The sequence below is a fragment of the Astatotilapia calliptera genome, chromosome 20 (assembly GCF_900246225.1).
Source record: "Astatotilapia calliptera chromosome 20, fAstCal1.2, whole genome shotgun sequence".
In the NCBI taxonomy this organism is placed as follows: domain Eukaryota; kingdom Metazoa; phylum Chordata; class Actinopteri; order Cichliformes; family Cichlidae; genus Astatotilapia; species Astatotilapia calliptera.
In genome coordinates this window covers 15,275,564-15,294,489 of record NC_039321.1, presented here as the reverse complement: position 1 = coordinate 15,294,489, position 18,926 = coordinate 15,275,564, and the positions used below count along the sequence as shown (strand labels likewise).

Here is an 18,926-nt window from a genome sequence, read left to right as displayed (position 1 = left end):
AATATTTACTTTTGATTTTGATGTAACAAGCTTTGGTTTCTAAATTGAAAACATAGTTGTTAATTACAAGCTGTCAAATACAATATATTTTTCTCTTTATTTGCTGTATGTTACATTTTCATTATGAGTTTAACTGAATTAGCCCCGTGTTATTCCCAACCTGTTGTTGATTTTGCATTGTTTTGTTTTAATTTGATATATATTATTTACCAGTTTACCCCGCCTACCTGTTCTAAAAATGAAACGTTCATGCATGTTTTTATTATTATTATTATTATTATTATTATTATTATTATTATTATTATTATTATTATTATTATTATTATTATTATTATTATTATTATTATTATTGCAGTGAAATGTAAATTATACAAATAACGGAATTAACTTCCGTATATTTCTCTGTATATTTTGTATTTTTAACCTGCTATTTTTTTTTAGTCAAAGGTTAATTGACGCTTAAATCACCAATAATTCCCATTGGTTTCTGTGAGCTACCAGCTACGCCTAAAGTGATTGTTTTATATACAGTAGGTTATTGTTCTAGTTCTATTTCTTTCTCTTTTTCCAATGGACAGGTAAACGTAATAGTTTTAATCTAAAAAAGTATCTTTCAGTTTCATTCTGCACTTTTATACCTTGAGGAGCTGATTTAATTGTTATGAAAATGGAAACCTTGGGAGCAGTAAGACGGGTATTTTTTTTATTTGTTTCAAATGTGGAAAACCTTAAAACATGATTTTCCAGGTGAATTTTAAAAAAAAGTCGTGCATTAAATTCCCCTGTAGAATGAAGCGTAAAGGCAATGATCGTGAATACTGCTGTGTATAAAGCGCCAATGGAGCCTCCATATCCTTCGTCCTATCAAACAGAACAGGGTTTTATTAGTTTACACTTTAGAAGTCCTCAATTCTCAGGTTTGAGCTCTCCTGCCCTGTCATACCCAGGGGTCCTCCCTCCTTAGCGCCTTCCTTCCCTCCCCTCCGCCGTTCCCACCCAGGTCTACATCAGATCGCCGATCTGTGTCACGTGTTTTACTCCCGTACAAATTTTCCAGTAGGAGAGCGAATAGACGCACACTCATAACAGCAATTATCAGCGACAGTACCTATCTCCAGATATACGCAGAGGAAGAAGAGCGCTCCAGTGATCCCGGACTCCCCCTCCCCCTGGAAAAAAATCATTTTACTTTTGCTTACATTTATCTTCCACCACTTGTGAGCAACTTTAACGCACTAAAACCGAGCTATTTGGAGAGGCTCGGCTGAGCTCCATCGTCTGTCTGCGTGGGTACGGAGGGAGAAAGTTTGCCTACTGCGCTTGTCTGCTGAAAATTTTGACTGGTAAAAGACCAGACTGCTTTATCACCCGACCGTCCTTATCTGGTGAGATAATGCACTGAGAGCCCTTGGAAAGAAACTGCGTTCCTCTTGTACACGGCGCAGAACCATTATCAACGTTTTATGTGTTTTGATTTACTATTGATAGAAAGTATATGCATCACAGATATGGAAGGGGAGCTCGCTATCTTTTGTGGTGTTTGATTGAGTTTCCGTTTCTGATTTAATGAGCCAACTGCGGAGGCGCAGGATGTGTGGGGTTGCTGATAGTCGCCTCCGAGTGTGCAGATATCCTTGATCATTAATGTCATTCTAATCCATTCCATGTCTCAAGGTGATATAGGTGAAATATGTCTGACGCGGATTGTCGAACTTTCCTTTTGGCATGGCTCATTGATTGGGGAAAAATAGGTTTTATTTTTGCGCAATAAAGCTTAAGGCTGGGTGGGTGGATCAGTTGCCCATGAAACCTTTCCAGTGTTTTTTTCAGCTATCTTCTTTCTCTGTACATTTATAACAATGCAGGATTCACATCAAGGCACAAAAGTTCCTCAGGAGAGTGTGGATGAGATTTGTGGACATCTCAGCAGTCCTGCGACTGGCTGAGGAAGCCCTCCCCGTGTTTTTCCAGTTTTCCGCCAGGAAGTAGATTTTAAAGAGAGAAAAATGTATCAAAGCCTGGCCTTTTCTTCCAATCAGTCCCATTACACGCATGACACCGGGAATTACATCCATCCCTCGGCCAGCTCTCCCGTCTACGTCCCTTCCACCAGAGTTCCTGCCATGCTGCCCACCCTGCCCTACCTGCAAACCTGCGACTCGCCCCATCAGTCTCACGGCCTCAGTGGTCATCACGGCTGGCCCCAGGCCGGCACAGACGGCTCTTCCTTCACGCCCAGCAGCCCCCATCCCTCACATGGATTCTCCTACTCGCACAGCCCGCCCGTGAGCACCAACACCGGGCGAGATGCAACCTACCAGAGCCCGCTGGTTCTCGGAAACGGAGCTCGCTCTGACCAGTACGGAGGCGCTCTGGTGCGCTCAGTCGGAGGTTCCTACTCCAACCCGTACGCCTACATGAGCCCCGAGATGGCGACATCCTCCTGGACGCCGGGACATTTCGAAAGCGGGGTGATAAGCCTGCAGGGCCGACAAGGTGGTCTGTCGGGGAGAAGATCCAGTCTGGGTAAGCACATAAATCAAGTTTCTAAAACTACTGCGAAATCCCGGTTCCCTCTGATTTACTGGAATTTTTAAAATTATTTTTTTTAACGAAGTATGAAAGACTGACAGTAAATATATTTTTATTCATAAAATAATTTTTCATAATTTGATCATTTTTAATATGTTTTCAACGGGGGGGTTGATGTTTTCTGTTTTTTTGTAGCCACAAGATCATATTACCGCTTGAAAACACTCGTAAGCTAAATTGTTGCATTTTCCTTCCAAATATTAAGAACATAATAACAATCACGTCAGTCTATGCTTGCTTTATGTCTTCTAATTATTGGTTGCTTAATGTCCAAATGTCAGCATCAATAAGACGAATTGAATATTCTGAACATTTTGTTCGTGAAAACGGTGTTGTTGTTGCTCCACAATCATTGTTATTGTTTTTAACATGGCAGAGGTTCTTTTTAAACCTCATTTACCGGTTGTAAAGGCCAGGCAGTTATTTATTACAGCGGCTGACAGAGAGGCCTGTAAACATAATGCTTGTGTCATGCGGTCGGTGATTGAATCAAAGTCCCCTAACAATCCCACATTAGATTTAAACAATACACATTCATCAAGAAGAGAGTGACGCTAAAGAGGGATCAATTAAAATGTTAATTTAATTCCCTGGTTTAATCACGACCTTCACACGGGGAGAGAAAAGCCCAGTGAAAAGGGCCACTGCCGTGACAATAAGAGCGGTTATCACCTTGATCAGACAGTCGAAACGTCTCTAAGTGTAGCCGTCAGCATTTATTTGGAGGCCACGTGTTGGATCGGGGAGACAGGAGTGTTTGAAGTTCATGATTTAGAAGAGTTTGATGGTTTGACACCACTTAAAAATGTTAACAGATAAATGAAACCCAATTTAACTCTTTAGTGTATTGTTGGTTTAATTAAAGAGTCCATTATTATAGAAAGGATCAACAGTGAGTTCAAATGGGTTTATCTTTTCATTAGGTAAACATGATAATTGAACATAAATGTTCATACAAGGATCTCTTGCAGTATTCTTAGTGGTAAAGTATTAATATCTTTATAAACGAATGGGGGATCTCTGGCCCACATTTGTTAGTGGGCCCTTTTTTTTGGTCCCAAGATTGACATGGATATTTTACATATCAGGCATTTAAATTTGTGCACAAAGGAAAACAAAACTAGTCGGTCTTTATGGCCTTAAATACTTGGGCAGAGTTTATGGTCAGAACAGTCTTGATAGTTAAAATGTGTTAACAATAAAGTTTCCATCGCCCCTATAAAGAAATAAAAAAAAACATTTATTGGTGCAGTTTTGCTTCTTTCCTGCTTTCTTTTAATTTGATTGACGGGGACGAAACAAGCTTTGATGTTTTGTGATTCTGCATTCAAATATTTCAAAAACGATTAAATAATCACTGGGTAGAGCTAAAGTTTAATGCCATAGCAATGAAGCGCACAGCCGATTACTTATTATAAGTGCATTAACCGAATGAACATTTGGGGACTTGAACGCATAAATTATTTTAATTTGAACAAAAAAGAAACGTTTTCAGCCAAGGGGATAAGTCTAACCATGAGGCTATTCAACTTATGGGACGTTAACTTTTTTTTACAGAGTTCATTTATCTCATCATGGCTAGTTTTATCATTTTACTACTCATAGATCACTATAAACGCTGCTAACTCACTTTCTAAGCGCATGTATTTTTTATGTAACATATGTGTTTAGTTTAAGGGTTTTCATGTTCTAAAGCAATCTAGTGTTTTGTGTTTTGATCTCAAATCCAAATTTTCATGTCATTATTTCCAACCCTAAGCATTGGAGATGATGATTATCTTTAGGCTGACTGTGAAGATTAATTTGGACCGTTTACGGAAACATAAACCCATTAATTATTCTCAGTCATCTTAAATATGAATAACTAGTATTTCAGAAAATCTTTCGGTTAATATTATTCATGTAAAGTGTTTGGTAATTAAAACGCAATGACCCTTTTCAGTTTTACTCGCCCTTTATTTTGTGATGAATTCTTTTCTTCCGAAACGATGAGAAATACAATCACAAGTTCAAAGGGTGAGTCCGGGACAGCTTTGTCCCGACGGACGTGGTCTACTTCAGGTCTGGCTCGCTCTTTCTGTCTCTCTTTCTCTGGTTTATCGATGGAGGGATTAGGTATTTGAGCAATTAATGCCAGGAGTCCGTAGTGTGTCAGAGAGTGATGAATGTGGAGGTTGAGGTGATGGCGGAGGGGGTGGCGGGGTGGGGGGTGGCCGCTGAAAATGCTACCCCCCAAACAGATTCCTCTATTTGATTCATTCGCATGCGTTTGAGCGCCCTTCATCATACGGACTGGGATGGGGGGTGGGGGTTGCGTGGTGGCGGGTTACATTCCTCCCTGGCTATTCATCAGGCACTGGACCGTAGCCACGACAGCGCCACGCACGCCCGCGTACGCTGTAAAAGTTCAGAAGAAGGTGTTGTAATAAGGCATGTAGTCTTTTGAATGTATTCATCTAAGGGTACCAGAGAGACCAAAACGTCGTGAAACCACGGAGATAAGAAGTGTTAGAGATTGTCAGAGATTGGTCACGTTGGACAAACTGGAAGTGAACACGAGTACCATGTAAACGTTTAGGCCTAAATAATCTCCTAAACTCAAATGAAATAAACTGGCCAACAGCCATGAAATAATCATGTAATGTGCAGAGTTATGGTATATGTGTACATGCATTCAGTCTAATGTGCGTTTTCCCTGTCTGTGTTCAGACCTGATAGACGACATGCCCACGGAGGGCAGGGAGTGCGTCAACTGTGGCTCCGTGTCGACCCCGCTGTGGCGCAGAGACGGGACCGGGCACTACTTGTGTAACGCCTGCGGCCTCTATCACAAGATGAACGGCATCAACAGGCCCCTCATCAAGCCGCAGAAACGGCTGGTAAGACTCGCCGATAGATCGAAAAAACATAGTATAACTATGTAGCCTATATTACACTTGGGCGATACCGAGTCAGCCTACCTCATGATTTGCATTTTTCAAACCACTCTGCCATTCAACAGACTCCAAATAGTTTATTTATCGATTCCTTTTAGCTGAATTTATCGTCTGGTGTAATTTAAACTATAAAATCATTTGGAAATCATCAGTAAATGTAATCCTCATTAATATTCAAATATTCAATAATTTAAAAAATACATAAACTATTACTATGAGGGGGCCTTTCCGATTTTTTTTTCAATGGATTGTACACACACATGGATTGTGTGTTGCACTTTAATGTTGCAAAAGGAGAGCAGAGTCAGCAAAAGAATCAAAGCAACGGTCTTGAAAATAAAAGACTATTATTCATTCTAACAAGAAATTAAAAAAAAATATAGACTTTTTCAACTACCTTAATTTACCAGCAGATAATCAAAAAGCATAAAGATGCAAATTCATATTTCATCTCTGACACACTTATATTTTTACCACAAAGTTAAACAACTATACATTTTTCTAGTACTGTAAGCTGTTGTGTTCCATTTTTTTTCTCCAGAGGCTCATTTCTAGACATCTTTTTGAAATTATTTTGTCCTTAAAATCTTCGAACAGGCATAACATCTCCTCCATCAAACTGGGGTAACTGCATGCAACAATTATTATTTAAGTGCCTGCAACCATATTTGACTGTAATATAATGAGAATAAACACTCTGTTGTGAAACTTTCTCTCATGGCTTACTCATCAAATGGAAATTACATTGCACATTATTGCTTTTATAGCTTTTGACAAGCTGGTTACAAACTGAACCTGCAGTTATGTTAAGACTGTTTTTCTTCAGTCTACAGTTTAAAACCAACCATGTTCTATTTATACTGATACAGCAAATCATCACTCTGGGGGAAGCTGGGATAAAGAAAAAGAAAATTTTTGCTTTAAAATTGTTCAGTTTGTTTTTGTAATCTGATATTATATTTTTTTAAAAACAGTTATTCCAGTGACACTTCATTAATAAAAATGAAAGTATCTTAATGCACAATTATGAAAAGAAATCCAAAATAAGCAAAGACTTGATAACAATGAGGAGAAAACAGGGGACGACTGAAGCAGCTAAGCAGGGATTCAGATAACACCCATGCTTTCCTTAAATGGCCAAGTTATATTGTTATTAGTGTATAAAGTTAAATGTTGAAATGAATTACTGGTAATCAGCAAGATAAGCAAAAATGCATCACTGTCAAAGTATTAAATCTCCAATAAGACACTTATTGAACACTTTACTTTTCTCATGTGACTTAGGTCTTTATGCCCAGATTCTTTGGTAGATCTAATACATCTTGTTTCTTGTTTTAACCTCCTGAGACCCGAACTCTTCCACGGCATGCATTTTTAATTTCTCTTTGATATTTGGTCACATTGGGGCCTGATGAAAGTAAAAACAAAGAATTACCAGATTTTTTTAACCTTATTTTTGTTTTTAAGAAAAATGAGAGCCACATATTTGTTTACAATTTTGACAGAACAGTAGCAGTATAATGTTCTCGTAAGTGGATATCAGGCCCATGTAGACCAAAACTGAGTATTTTGGTCTAAATAACCCAAAATGTGATGTCCACATATGTGGACGCTAGGTCCTGGGAAGTTAAAGGAGATATTAATTAGTAATAATTCAGAAAATGTGAACGGCAATGTTAGTGCATGGAGGCTTCAAAGGCTCTGTATTTCCCAGGAACTTCCAGCTCCAAAGCAACTGTGACTGTCAGCTACTCAACAAACTATTTCCACAACAAGGCTTTTTTTTTACTGTTTTTTATTTGTCCTGTGCTGACCTTGCCCTTGATTCGAGCTGTTTTTAGACAAGTTTCTGCTTAGCAACGGGATTTTCTGCTGCTGCTTTTGTTTCGCCCCAAACCAAACAGATATTCACACATGAAAGAATTATTTATGTTGCCTTTACATGTTGCCCAGCTAATGAGTTATTATTTTCTCTTTTGCATGGGCCTGGGGGCATTCATCATTGTTATACCAAACATACCAGCATCCTGCAATTCATTGGAAAAGTTGAGGGAACAGCTTAACGCCAATTTCTCAAACCTTACTTCAAGATGTGATCTGTGATTTCAGACAGTTGATAATTTACCATTCAAATATGTCCTCCTGCAGCAGACCACATCACGCCGGGCCGGCTTGTGCTGCACTAACTGCCATACCAGCACCACCACACTGTGGAGACGCAACGCTGAGGGAGAACCTGTCTGTAATGCCTGTGGCCTCTACATGAAGCTACATGGGGTAGGCCATGCTAAAAGGCTCTTTCAGCAAGCTTCTTGCTCCAGCAGGGAGCAGCTCATTATTTGCACAGCGTAAAACCTCTCCAAGGGCACTGTGGTCACTGTTATCAGAGTGTGGGAGGAGAGGTTGTGTGGGTTGTCATGACACTGTAGCCTCTGTTGTATTAGGGCCTGGGAGGTAGACTGAACTTATTTGTGTTGCTGTATTCCTTCCAGGTGCCCAGACCTCTCGCAATGAAGAAAGAGAGCATTCAGACAAGGAAGCGGAAACCCAAGATGCCCAAGAATAAAACATCCACAGGTAGGTCAAACAGACACTAAAATATGTAGGATGTTGTGTAGAAGAAAAAGCTGGTTAATGAAAGCAGTGTCAGTCATGTGAGTAGCTACTAACAAGAAATGAAATAAGCAAGAAAAACAAAAAGATTATGCCAGAATTGTTTGAGAATCTGCCTTCTCTAACCCTTTCTGGGTTAAAACTTTTTCAGAATCTGCAAACCATTCTGAAAAGTATCTCAGTGTATTAACATAATAATAGCTCATATTATCATCCTGCTGATTCTTCAGGATCTATCACCTCTGACACCGGCTCCCCAACCTCCCTGTCAGTCTCAGAGCACGCTTCCACTATTAAGAGTGAACCCAACATGGCCCCGTCACCCTATGCTGGACAGACTGTCACATCTGCCACTCAGGTAAAAGGTTTTCCATGCAAATTCTATGTTTGACTGTGTAGAAACTAAATTGAGCAGCAATTATTTAAACAACTGCTCAACAGATTTTAGTTTTGGCTATTCTTTTGTGTTTTTTTAATGCATCTATTTTTTCTTTTTAAACTCTCCTTGCACATAAGATAAGATAAGATAAGATAACCTTTATTAGTCCCACACGTGGGAAATTTGTTTTGTCACAGCAGGAGTGGACAGTGCAAAAGTTATGAGGCAAAAATTAGAATACAATAAGAATAAATACAGTACACAACTGTACAGAATAGAATAAAATAAAATACTATATACAGTAGAATAAAATAAAATAAATATACAATAAGATAAAAATAGAATACAAATACAAATACTATATACAACTGAGTAAAAATACAACGATGACAGAAAGGATTATTGCACTTAGTATTATTGCATATGTATGGATGTGTGTGCTTGATCAGTTAGTCTTTATTATGGAGTCTGACAGCAGTGGGGAGGAAAGACCTGCGAAATCTCTCCGTCCCACACCGTGGGTGCCGCAGTCTCCCACTGAAGGAGCTGCTCAGTGCTGTCACAGTCTGCTGCATGGGGTGGGAGATGTTGTCCATCAGGGATGACAGCTTAGCCGCCGTTCTCTTGTCACTCACCACCTCCACTGGGTCCAGAGGGCATCCTAGAACAGAGCTGGCCCTTCGGATCACCCTGTTCAGTCTCTTCCTGTCCCCAGCAGAGATGCTGCCGCCCCAGCAGACCACGCCATAAAAGATAGCAGAAGCCACAACAGAGTCATAGAAGGTCTTCAGGAGTGGGCCCTCCACTCCAAATGACCTGAGTCTCCGCAGCAGGTACAGCCTGCTCTGCCCTTTCCTGTAGAGGGCGTCTGAGTTATGAGTCCAGTCCAGTCTATTGTTCAGATGAACACCAAGGTACCTGTAGATGTCCACAGCCTCAATGTCCATACCTTGGATGTTCAGTGGTTGCAGTGGAGAATGCTTGTGCCTGCGGAAGTCTACCACCAGTTCCTTGGTTTTACTGGCGTTGATCTGGAGGTAGTTCAGCTGGCACCAGTCCACAAAGTCTTGGGTTAGACCTCTGTACTCCTTGTCGGCTAGTAAGTGGCACATGAAATTTGCTGAAGCATCTGTGAAAAATATCTGTCTAGATGTCTCTCCCATATCCCTCTGGCAATGGCTTGTCAATATTTGGAATTTCTCAAGCTGTTAAAGGTCCTTCAGAAATGTCTGACCTTTATGAAAATGCTCTTTTCAGCTTGATTCTAACATGCTAAAACCACATCAATAAGAGCAATGGTGCAAAAGTGATTGTAGGAAGTAACCATGTTTAAGACGTTAAGCTCTGTCATACTCACAAAAAGAGATGTGAAAGAAGAGGTGACTAAAAATTCCAGGTCGTGAGCATATAAATGTTTTAAGTCTGAAGGATTTTGCTTGCTCTTCTACTCCCAAACCTTCACGGGTTTCTTTTTGGAGTTTAATCCACTGGATCCGAATTAACTTGTCAATGAAGGTGATGATATAGAGCCTAATGTGCTATAATCACATGCATTCATCGACATGACTCCATTCATTCAGTTACTTTAAGGAAATGTTCTGCCTAGATTGCTTAAAGCAGAGGTTCCCAAAGTGTGGGGCCCGCCATTGCAGGAGGGGCGCGTATGAAAAGGAAAAAAAAGAACGCTTCCGGGGAGCGGGGAGCACGCGCTGGGCTCTCCAAACCACGGACAGACAGTATCCCAGATTCTTGATTTTTAGTTCACAAACACTTCTTGTAATGACTAACTACTCCTGACATTTTGGAGATGTTTGCTCTTTATACAGTAACGTTACAGTGGGATACAAATAACATCAGGCTGATCCTGCCACAGTTTGTTCCCCCTGTCTAAATCAGGACAAACAGTATCCCACAGCTGTTTATGTTTTTAAACCCATTTTGCACAGAGAGGCATTTTTTTGAAAAATGTATTGATAGCAATGTTGAACATTATTACACAGGAAAAAAACAACTACATGTAAAATAATCACACCATGACGCCCCTGCCTTTCTAAATGGAGGGACAGTAACTGCGTGTGTATATGTAAGCGTGTAAAAACTGCAGGTAGATTAACAGTATTTTGTCTCTATCTGCCATTGTAGAAATTCATCTCATGTAAACAATAACGTGACGCACAGCGTAACGTGAAAAAAGGCACATACCTTGCGTGACGAACTCTGTATTCCTCGTCCACACGTAAACGCAAATACGGAGTTAAAAAAAATTTGCATTTTTCGGTGATTTCAAAAGCCGTTTATGTGTGGACGAAAGGCCCAAACGCATAGAAAAACAGCATTTTCAAAAATACCCGTGTAGGTGTGGGCGTAGTGTAAAAGAGTTAGTAGGCTAATTTATTTCATTGCTACCTGTAATTTATTGCAGTTTACTTTTATTCATGTAATTGTTTACTAAATGTTTGTGGTGTGAAATAACCCGCAATGGAGTTTGAAAACAAAATATGGGTGTGTGTGGCTGGAGGATGTGTTTGTGCTGGGGGGGCAGGTGGGTGGGATTAGGTGTTGTGGGGTCACGAAGATTTTTCTTGTAAAACAAAGGGGGGCCTAACGAAAAAAGTTTGGGAACCACTGGCTTAAAGAAACATTAGATTTCAATCAATAAATTTAAAGGGGTGGAAAGAGCATGTCTGCAATTGACTAACATCGTTACTTCCGGGGATACTAGCACTACCCAGTCCAATCAGTCAGCTAGCCAGTTACATCCATAGAATTTACTAGTATTTTTCTTTAATAAAATAATGTTGTGTTGATTATGGTGGTTTGTTTAGTAGTAATTTAAACATGTAAGGTTTATTATATATTCCACATTCATTTTATATGAAGTATAATAAATGAATCCTTTTTGTTTTGATGAATATCGCTTACAACTCATAAAAAGAGTGACATGCCGAAGAACTGATGGTGTTTAAAGTGCAGTGTGACGTTTTCAGTCTTTCTTGATTTGTTGGTTGATGTTGGTGGTTGTTAGTTGAAATTGGACACAGCCACAATATTTTAGACACTTGCTTTAGAACATGTCCCATCTGCAGACACTGTAGAAGCTTTATCCCAACTTTCTTTTCCACAAGGAATCAGCACCTGCCCACAGTGCCAAAACTATTTCCCAATGGTTTGTTTGCCTATGCTCAATTGGCCAACCAACTCCCCTGACCTTAACCACAAATCACTGGTATTGTCAAGAGGAAGATGAATACCAAAAGTAAAATTCAAAAGTAAAGATGGCTGCTCCCAAGGCAGTCTGGGCTTAATTAATATCCAAGCAATTCCACAAGTTGATTGCCTCTTTTCCACATTGCTCTGATAGAAAGCATAGGAAAGGAGCCTTCAACAGAGGTTGAATATTTCTGTAATTTTTGGTGTAAATCCTTTTTTTGATTCATCTTCTGAAATATTCTGGTAATTTGAGATACTGTGTTTCTGATTTTTGAATAGTTTTAATCATCAAAATTCAAAACAAAAGGCTGAAATATATAAATATATGAAACTTTGCCTTTTTTAATGAAGTTCTAAATACAGGAACTTTGACAATGTTGACATTTTTTGACATGCAGTAGCATATAAAGATAGGTGAAATTTCTGGGTATGAAAAGTGAACACAATGCCTTCAACCTACAATTCAATTCAATTCAATTTTATTTATATAGCGCCAAATCACAACAAAAGTCGCCTCAAGGCGCTTCATAGATACAGAGAAAAACCCAACAATCATATGACCCCCTATGAGCAAGCACTTTGACGACAGTGGGAAGGAAAAACTCCCTTTTAACAGGAAGAAACCTCCGGCAGAACCAGGCTCAGGGAGGAGCGGTCATCTGCTGTGACCGGTTGGGGTGAGAGAAGGAAGACAGGATAAAAGACATGCTGTGGAAGAGAGACAGAGGTTAATAACAGATATGATTCAATGCAGAGAGGTCTATTAATACATAGTGAGTGAGAAAGGTGACTGGAAAGGAAAAACTCAATGCATCATGGGAATCCCCCGGCAGCCTACGTCTATTGCAGCATAACTAAGGGAGGATTCAGGATCACCTGGTCCAGCCCTAACTATATGCTTTAGCAAAAAGGAAAGTTTTAAGCCTAATCTTAAAAGTAGAGATAGTGTCTGTCTCCTGAATCCAAACTGGAAGCTGGTTCCACAGAAGAGGGGCCTGAAAACTGAAGGCTCTGCCTCCCATTCTACTTTTAAATACTCTAGGAACAACAAGTAGGCCTGCAGAGCCAGAGCGAAGTGCTCTAATAGGGTGATATGGTACTACAAGGTCATTAAGATAAGATGGGGCCTGATTATTTAAGACCTTGTATGTGAGGAGCAGGATTTTGAATTCAATTCTGGATTTAACAGGAAGCCAATGAAGGGAAGCCAAAACAGGAGAAATATGCTCTCTCTTTCTAGTCCCTGTCAGTACTCTTGCTGCAGCATTTTGGATTAGCTGAAGGCTTTTCAGTGAGTTTTTTGGACATCCTGATAATAATGAATTACAGTAGTCCAGCCTGGAAGTAATAAATGCATGAACTAGTTTTTCAGCGTCACTCTGAGACAGGATATTTCTAATTTTAGAGATGTTGCACAAATGGAAGAAAGCAGTCTTACATATTTGTTTAATATGTGCTTTGAAGGACATGTCCTGGTCAAAAATGACTCCAAGGTTCCTCACAGCGTTACTGGAGGCCAAGGTAATGCCATCCAGAGTAAGAATCTGGTTAGATACCATATTTCTAAGCTTTTCAGGGCCAAGTACAATAACCTCAGTTTTATCTGAATTAAGAAGCAAAAAGTTAGCGGCCATCCAGGTCTTTATGTCTTTAAGACATTCCTGCAGTTTAACTAATTGGTGTGTGTTATCTGGCTTCATGGACAGATAGAGCTGGGTGTCATCTGCATAGCAGTGAAAATGTATGCTATGTCTTCTAATGATGCTGCCTAAGGGAAGCATGTATAATGTAAACAGAATTGGTCCTAGCACTGAACCCTGTGGAACTCCATAATTAACCTCAATGTGTGAAGAGGACTCTCCATTTACATGCACAAAGTGGAGTCTATTAGATAGATATGATACAAACCACTGCAGCACAGTACCTGTAATACCTACAAGCATGTTCTAATCGCTCTAATAGGATATTATGGTCAACAGTATCGAACGCTGCACTAAGGTCTAGCAGGACAAGCACAGAGATGAGTCCACTGTCAGAGGCCATAAGAAGATCATTTGTAACCTTCACTAAAGCTGTTTCTGTGCTGTGATGAACTGAAACCTGACTGAAACTCTTCAAATAAGCCATTCCTCTGCAGATGATCTGTTAGCTGTTTGACAACTATTCTTTCAAGGATTTTTGATATGAAAGGAAGGTTGGAGATTGGCCTATAATTAGCTAAGACTGCTGGGTCTAGAGATGGCTTTTTGAGTAAAGGTTTAACTAGAGCCAGCTTGAAGGCCTGTGGTACATAGCCACAGGCCTTCAAGCTCTCTGCTGACCATTCCAATGGTCAGCAGAGAGCGACTTCTCTGGTTGCAAATACACATCTGGTTGTATAGAAATCTATGGGAAAACTGACTGCCCTTATTAGACCTCACCAAACACTTTGTTGATAGGTTTGTGTGTGAAATGACTAGTTTCCGGTAATTTTGAGCAAAATATGATGCTCATTTTGTAAAAAACAAAAAAGAGGTTTAGTAATTTTTTGAATGTCTTTTATTCCTGTAGACTGCTTCTCAGTTGGACAGCACAGCCTCAGGACACGTGGACATTAAATATGAGGATTTTCCATTTACTCCGACCTCCTTGGCTCCACAGAATTCCTGGTGTGCGCTGTCTCAAGCATGAACAAGCTCTGCCACAAGGGCAATACTGACCTGACTTGACTGATCAGTAAGGTTATCCCACCATCCTGAAACTTCTCCTTAACAACTCTGAAGCTGTGGAGGGCCAACATAGTGGGTCATAACCAGACAGTTATGACCCACTGTTATCAAGAGGGACTGTACAATTTCATTCTAAGGACATCTAATGTATTTTCTATATTATATATTGTAACACACTGGCTATGTAATGGAAGCATAAATGGCTCTCCTGGACTGCATTTTTGAAGGATGCATGTGAGCTTTCCAAAGAGTCTGGACTGGCCTTGGCTTTTCTAAGCTCATATCTAGCAACTTCATTTCCTCAGAGGGACAACAACTACTACCTATTGCTAAAAGATATTGCTGTTTTTGGTAATAATCTACACAGCAAACCAATGCAAGGATGATTGAGTTTGATTTTATGAGCTTTAACTCCTTTAGCCCCCTTTTTTATGACTTCCATCCAACTTCGTGTGGGTCATTCGTTGCTTCAGTCTGAAATTGTCAGAGGGGAAAGCAAAGTTTGTTGTTAATGGTTATGCACAAAACAACTTGGTTAGTTTTGGTCAAGATCATATTTTTTATTGCTTAAAAAATGCTCCAGACTTTGTTTCTCGGGTGCCAAGTTCCACCTCTTCTATAGGTAAGAAACACCTGGCACATTTTATATGCAGTTATTCATATAGCTATTAATGCTACTAAAGTTTAAAACCTAAGGGTCATAGCAACTTGCAAAGACTACTCATAACAGTTTCATTCATGTTCCTTACTGTCACTAATGTGATAAAATGTCATGGTTTTCTATAAGGTTTTCAAGAACATGTTTTCATGTTGTTGTCACTGCAAGAAAGAAATCCAGAAAATGCCTTTATGGCTGTTGAACATGTCTCATTCCCTTGTAGATAATTAACTTTTATAGGCACATTATTTGTGTTGAGATAAGGACTGTTAAAAGTCATTGTAGACACTAAAACCAGCCAGTTATGACCCACTGTTCTCCATGTAGAATGGCTTTTGTGCTCTATGTCTCTAAGTGGTGATGCTTAGATTATGGTAGATTTATTTTTACAAGAAACAGAAGAGATAAAATGCATCCTGCAAGAGTTATTTGAAAACCAGGAGCAGTCATTTTAATTCTGACATGATGACATATCAGAATTTTTACCATTTTACGGCTCTAAAATTTGATCTTAATGAAAGTGCAATTTTTTTTTTCTTCAAAAATCGAAGACAAAACAAAGTGTGAAATTGTTGTAAACATTATTATCTAAATTTATTATCTGTGTTTTGTTAATATGTAAGGAACTATTATTTTGTTAGGAGTTGTTTTGGGTCTTTGAATCTGTTAAATTTAATAAAACTGATTCAAATTTTGAAAATCTGATGAATGGAATGATTTTTGAATGAATCTTTATTGTACAAGCGAACTGCCTGCTCAGCATCACTCCAGTTTTATTCATGTAGGTGAATATTCTGAAAATGTTTTCAACACTTTTAACTATCAATCATATTGGCGAAACTGTTCACCAACTAAAACATTTAATTAAAATAATTGAACCTACTCTATTTTACCTACTTAATGAAAGTGTTACTACTTACAGATGTATTATTTTTAGTCGCAGTTCAGCCTGTTAGCCATTACTTTTATTTCTTACCATTATTATTTCCAGCTATTTCAACAGTCAATCTCAATACTTGTAGATATTTTTACTTTTTTATAAACATCAATTTTTGGGTCAGTATTTCAGGCTGTGGTCCATATTAATAAAGTAATGTGTGTAAAGTAAGTGTTAGTAAAACTGAAGCAGAAATTGGGAAGTTTAAGCTGTTTTAATCTGATTTGACTTTATTTTTTTCCTTTTATTGTTACAATGACCATCAAAAGAAAAGTTATTTTGAAACATTTTGCCCATTAACCATCCACTGAACTGCCAAGAGGTATTTTATGGCCAGGGATTTTATACCACATTGCAAGATTTAATTTTAGCAAAGAGCACTCCACACTTTAGGTATACATGTCAATTTTTTTACTGCCTTGCAATACTTGTTGTAGGCAGTTGTGTGTATTTGTGCAGGTATTAGTCTACAGTGGGCCTATGCAGACACACACATGCTCCTGTGCAGTCCTCTAAAAACCCAACATCGTGAAACTGTGTGTAAGCTGATTGGCTGAAAGTAGACTGGAACAGAGACGGAAACCAACCAACAATGGAAGAAAGAAAAAAAGAAAAACAAACAAACAAACACAAAAATACAGCATGAAAAGCACAGACAGTGGCTTCAGTGGACACTTCATTGTTTTTAAACACTGTTTCCCTTCAGCTCTTCTCCAGGCCTGCCTGAAGGGCCAACGGCAACCTGAGGAACAGCATCCCAAAGACTAATTGTACCACATACTTTAGACACTGCCTCCATCTGGCAAGAGATGTTCTCTGCAGGTAAAAGAGCCTGTCCATAGCTCCCTACTGTCTGCCAATGCAGTGCCAACAGAGAACCATATTCAACACATAAGCTGGATCACCAGTGCAGTGAATTGCTCATTATAAAAGGTGTCAGAAAACTGAGAGTTGGTTTACAGCTATATTGCTTTGATTATTTCTTATGATCTTTATAAATGCACACACAAATGTGGATTGCTCTAGTTTTAATAATCTATAACTTTATTTATTTCTGCCAGCTCATGTGAACTTCATTCATACGGACTTGCAACAGAAAGTCAGGTTAATGTTTATTTTAAATTTTTCCCATACTGGGATCACAACAGTCTTTCTTCCAAAGGGCAAAGGTGATAATTGTTAACCATATCATATGTTTTATGATTACTTTTTATTTATTTTTTTATTTAACTTTTTCAATTCAATTTTTTTTTGACATTTCATGCCCCATGCTAACTTCTAAATACATGGACTTTAAAACTATCAGGTAACTTTCTCTTGATTCAGATCCCTGGTCCACTGTCATTGTGCATTTCTAATAATACTGCTTGCCTTGGTGATTAGGCTTTACTGTATACTTTCATGTATATGCTTGCATTAATACTTAATTTTGTGTATATAAGCAGGGTGTGTTCCCCTGTTAGTTGCTTAAGCCAGCACTGTCGACCAAAGGTTGCATTCCAACTCCACTTTATGATAGCTGGGTCAGAATTAGCTGCACAGTCTCGGAAATTACAGACATGTCAGCAACAAGGCTGCTGCTTTACTGCTGTCGTGGCGACATCCAGGCACCACCAGCAATGCCCAGCTTTATGACTGTTGGCCAAGATTTTGCTGTCTTATCTGTTGCCGGGAGAGGCCTGTTACAGTGTGATGCGAAGATGCAGACACATGAATTCTAAGTGTGGGAGGAAGAAGAATAAATTGGGTGCTTAAAATGAATTCCAGGAGATTTTGAGAACAGGAGGGCATTCTACCCACAGAAAGTGGCAATTTTGCTTGTTTTGAAGTGTTGTTACTTTATTCTCTTATATATAAAAATGTAATTTATTATTGTGTAATTTCACCTTAAAGGAGTGTTGAATAACATTTTAACTTCATGTTGTCCAAATACATTCTGAAACTGTAAACTAATTGATTTCTAGAGTTAGTTTAGCACAGTCGAGCTTCTGTACTAAAAGAGGATATTAATAGGTTTAAGAATTTTTATAGATTTTTTTAAAAAAAATCTAGGTGCTCTTCTAACAGCAGATGAACAGAACTGGATAGCAAATAAATATGAGTTGTGCAAGATGACTAATTTGTTAAACTGAGTCTTTTTGCATCTCAGTCAAAGTTGGTGTATAATTTAATGCATTAGAGTATAAAGTCACAATGGTCTGTTGTTTGATGAAAGTACCAGCACAGGAATATTACCTCAAGCCTCACATTTAAAGCTTCAGATATTGTGTGAACGATAGAGGGTTACTTGCCATTATTATGCCGAGTTCCTCTTGAAGTTGGAATTCATTATAATTTTCAACTGGAACCTGGGAAAGTCAGGACTGTCATGACATGGCAGTAAAACTGTAAACTCATACCCTGTACTAGGGCTGGGCGATATGACCCAAAATTCATATCTCGATATTTTTTAGCTGGATGGCGATATAAGATATATATCTCGATATATTTTTTTAAAGCAATAAAGTAAGAACAAAAAGAGAGTTCTTAGTCAAAGCTGTGTCCCAGATGTCACACAGGCACTTTTATTAACATAGAGCAGATGTACATAAAATTTACTCAAAAATAAATTATGAGCATTTATTAAATAATAATGCTCCATAAATAAAAGAAAACAATGTTGTTTTTGTGCATAACAAAAAGCTCACAAATGTGCAGTCAAAATGTAAACTAAAAGACGCTGAGCACAATAACAAAGACAGATTTCACAGCTGCTCTGTTCCCAACTTGTACTGCTTGACTTGACAGCCTGGAGTTTGTAATCCGCTTCGCAACCACGTCTCTTAACAGATGACATTTATGGTCCTTATACACAGTAGGGTAATATTACGTTGAAGCACAGTACTTATCACTC

The 18,926-nt window shown here is 38.8% G+C and overlaps 1 protein-coding gene across 2 annotated transcripts; it reads left to right on the top strand.

Moving 5' to 3' along the window:
• Positions 1-797: 797 nt before the first annotated feature.
• Positions 798-15,734, top strand: gata5 (GATA binding protein 5). Of its 2 annotated transcripts, XM_026155225.1 has the most exons (7): positions 798-1,385; positions 1,866-2,526; positions 5,302-5,471; positions 7,677-7,805; positions 8,021-8,105; positions 8,372-8,499; positions 14,281-15,734. In XM_026155225.1, the coding sequence occupies exons 2-7, from the start codon at positions 2,007-2,009 to the stop codon at positions 14,398-14,400; spliced, it is 1,152 nt and encodes a 383-aa protein (XP_026011010.1). In that variant the 5' UTR covers positions 798-1,385; positions 1,866-2,006; the 3' UTR covers positions 14,401-15,734. The 2 variants fall into 2 exon arrangements, with proteins under 2 accessions (XP_026011010.1, XP_026011011.1); XM_026155226.1 differs by lacking the exon at positions 798-1,385 and having other exon boundaries at positions 1,400-2,526.
• The last annotated feature ends 3,192 nt before the right edge of the window (positions 15,735-18,926 follow it).

Coding starts and splice junctions, on each gene's coding strand:
- gata5 (XM_026155225.1), top strand. CDS start 2,007: ATGTATCAAAGCCTGGCCTTTTCTTCCAATCAGTCCCATTACACGCAT. Junction 7,806..8,020: donor TCTACATGAAGCTACATGGG/GTAGGCCATGCT, acceptor TATTCCTTCCAG/GTGCCCAGACCTCTCGCAAT. Junction 8,500..14,280: donor CTGTCACATCTGCCACTCAG/GTAAAAGGTTTT, acceptor TTATTCCTGTAG/ACTGCTTCTCAGTTGGACAG.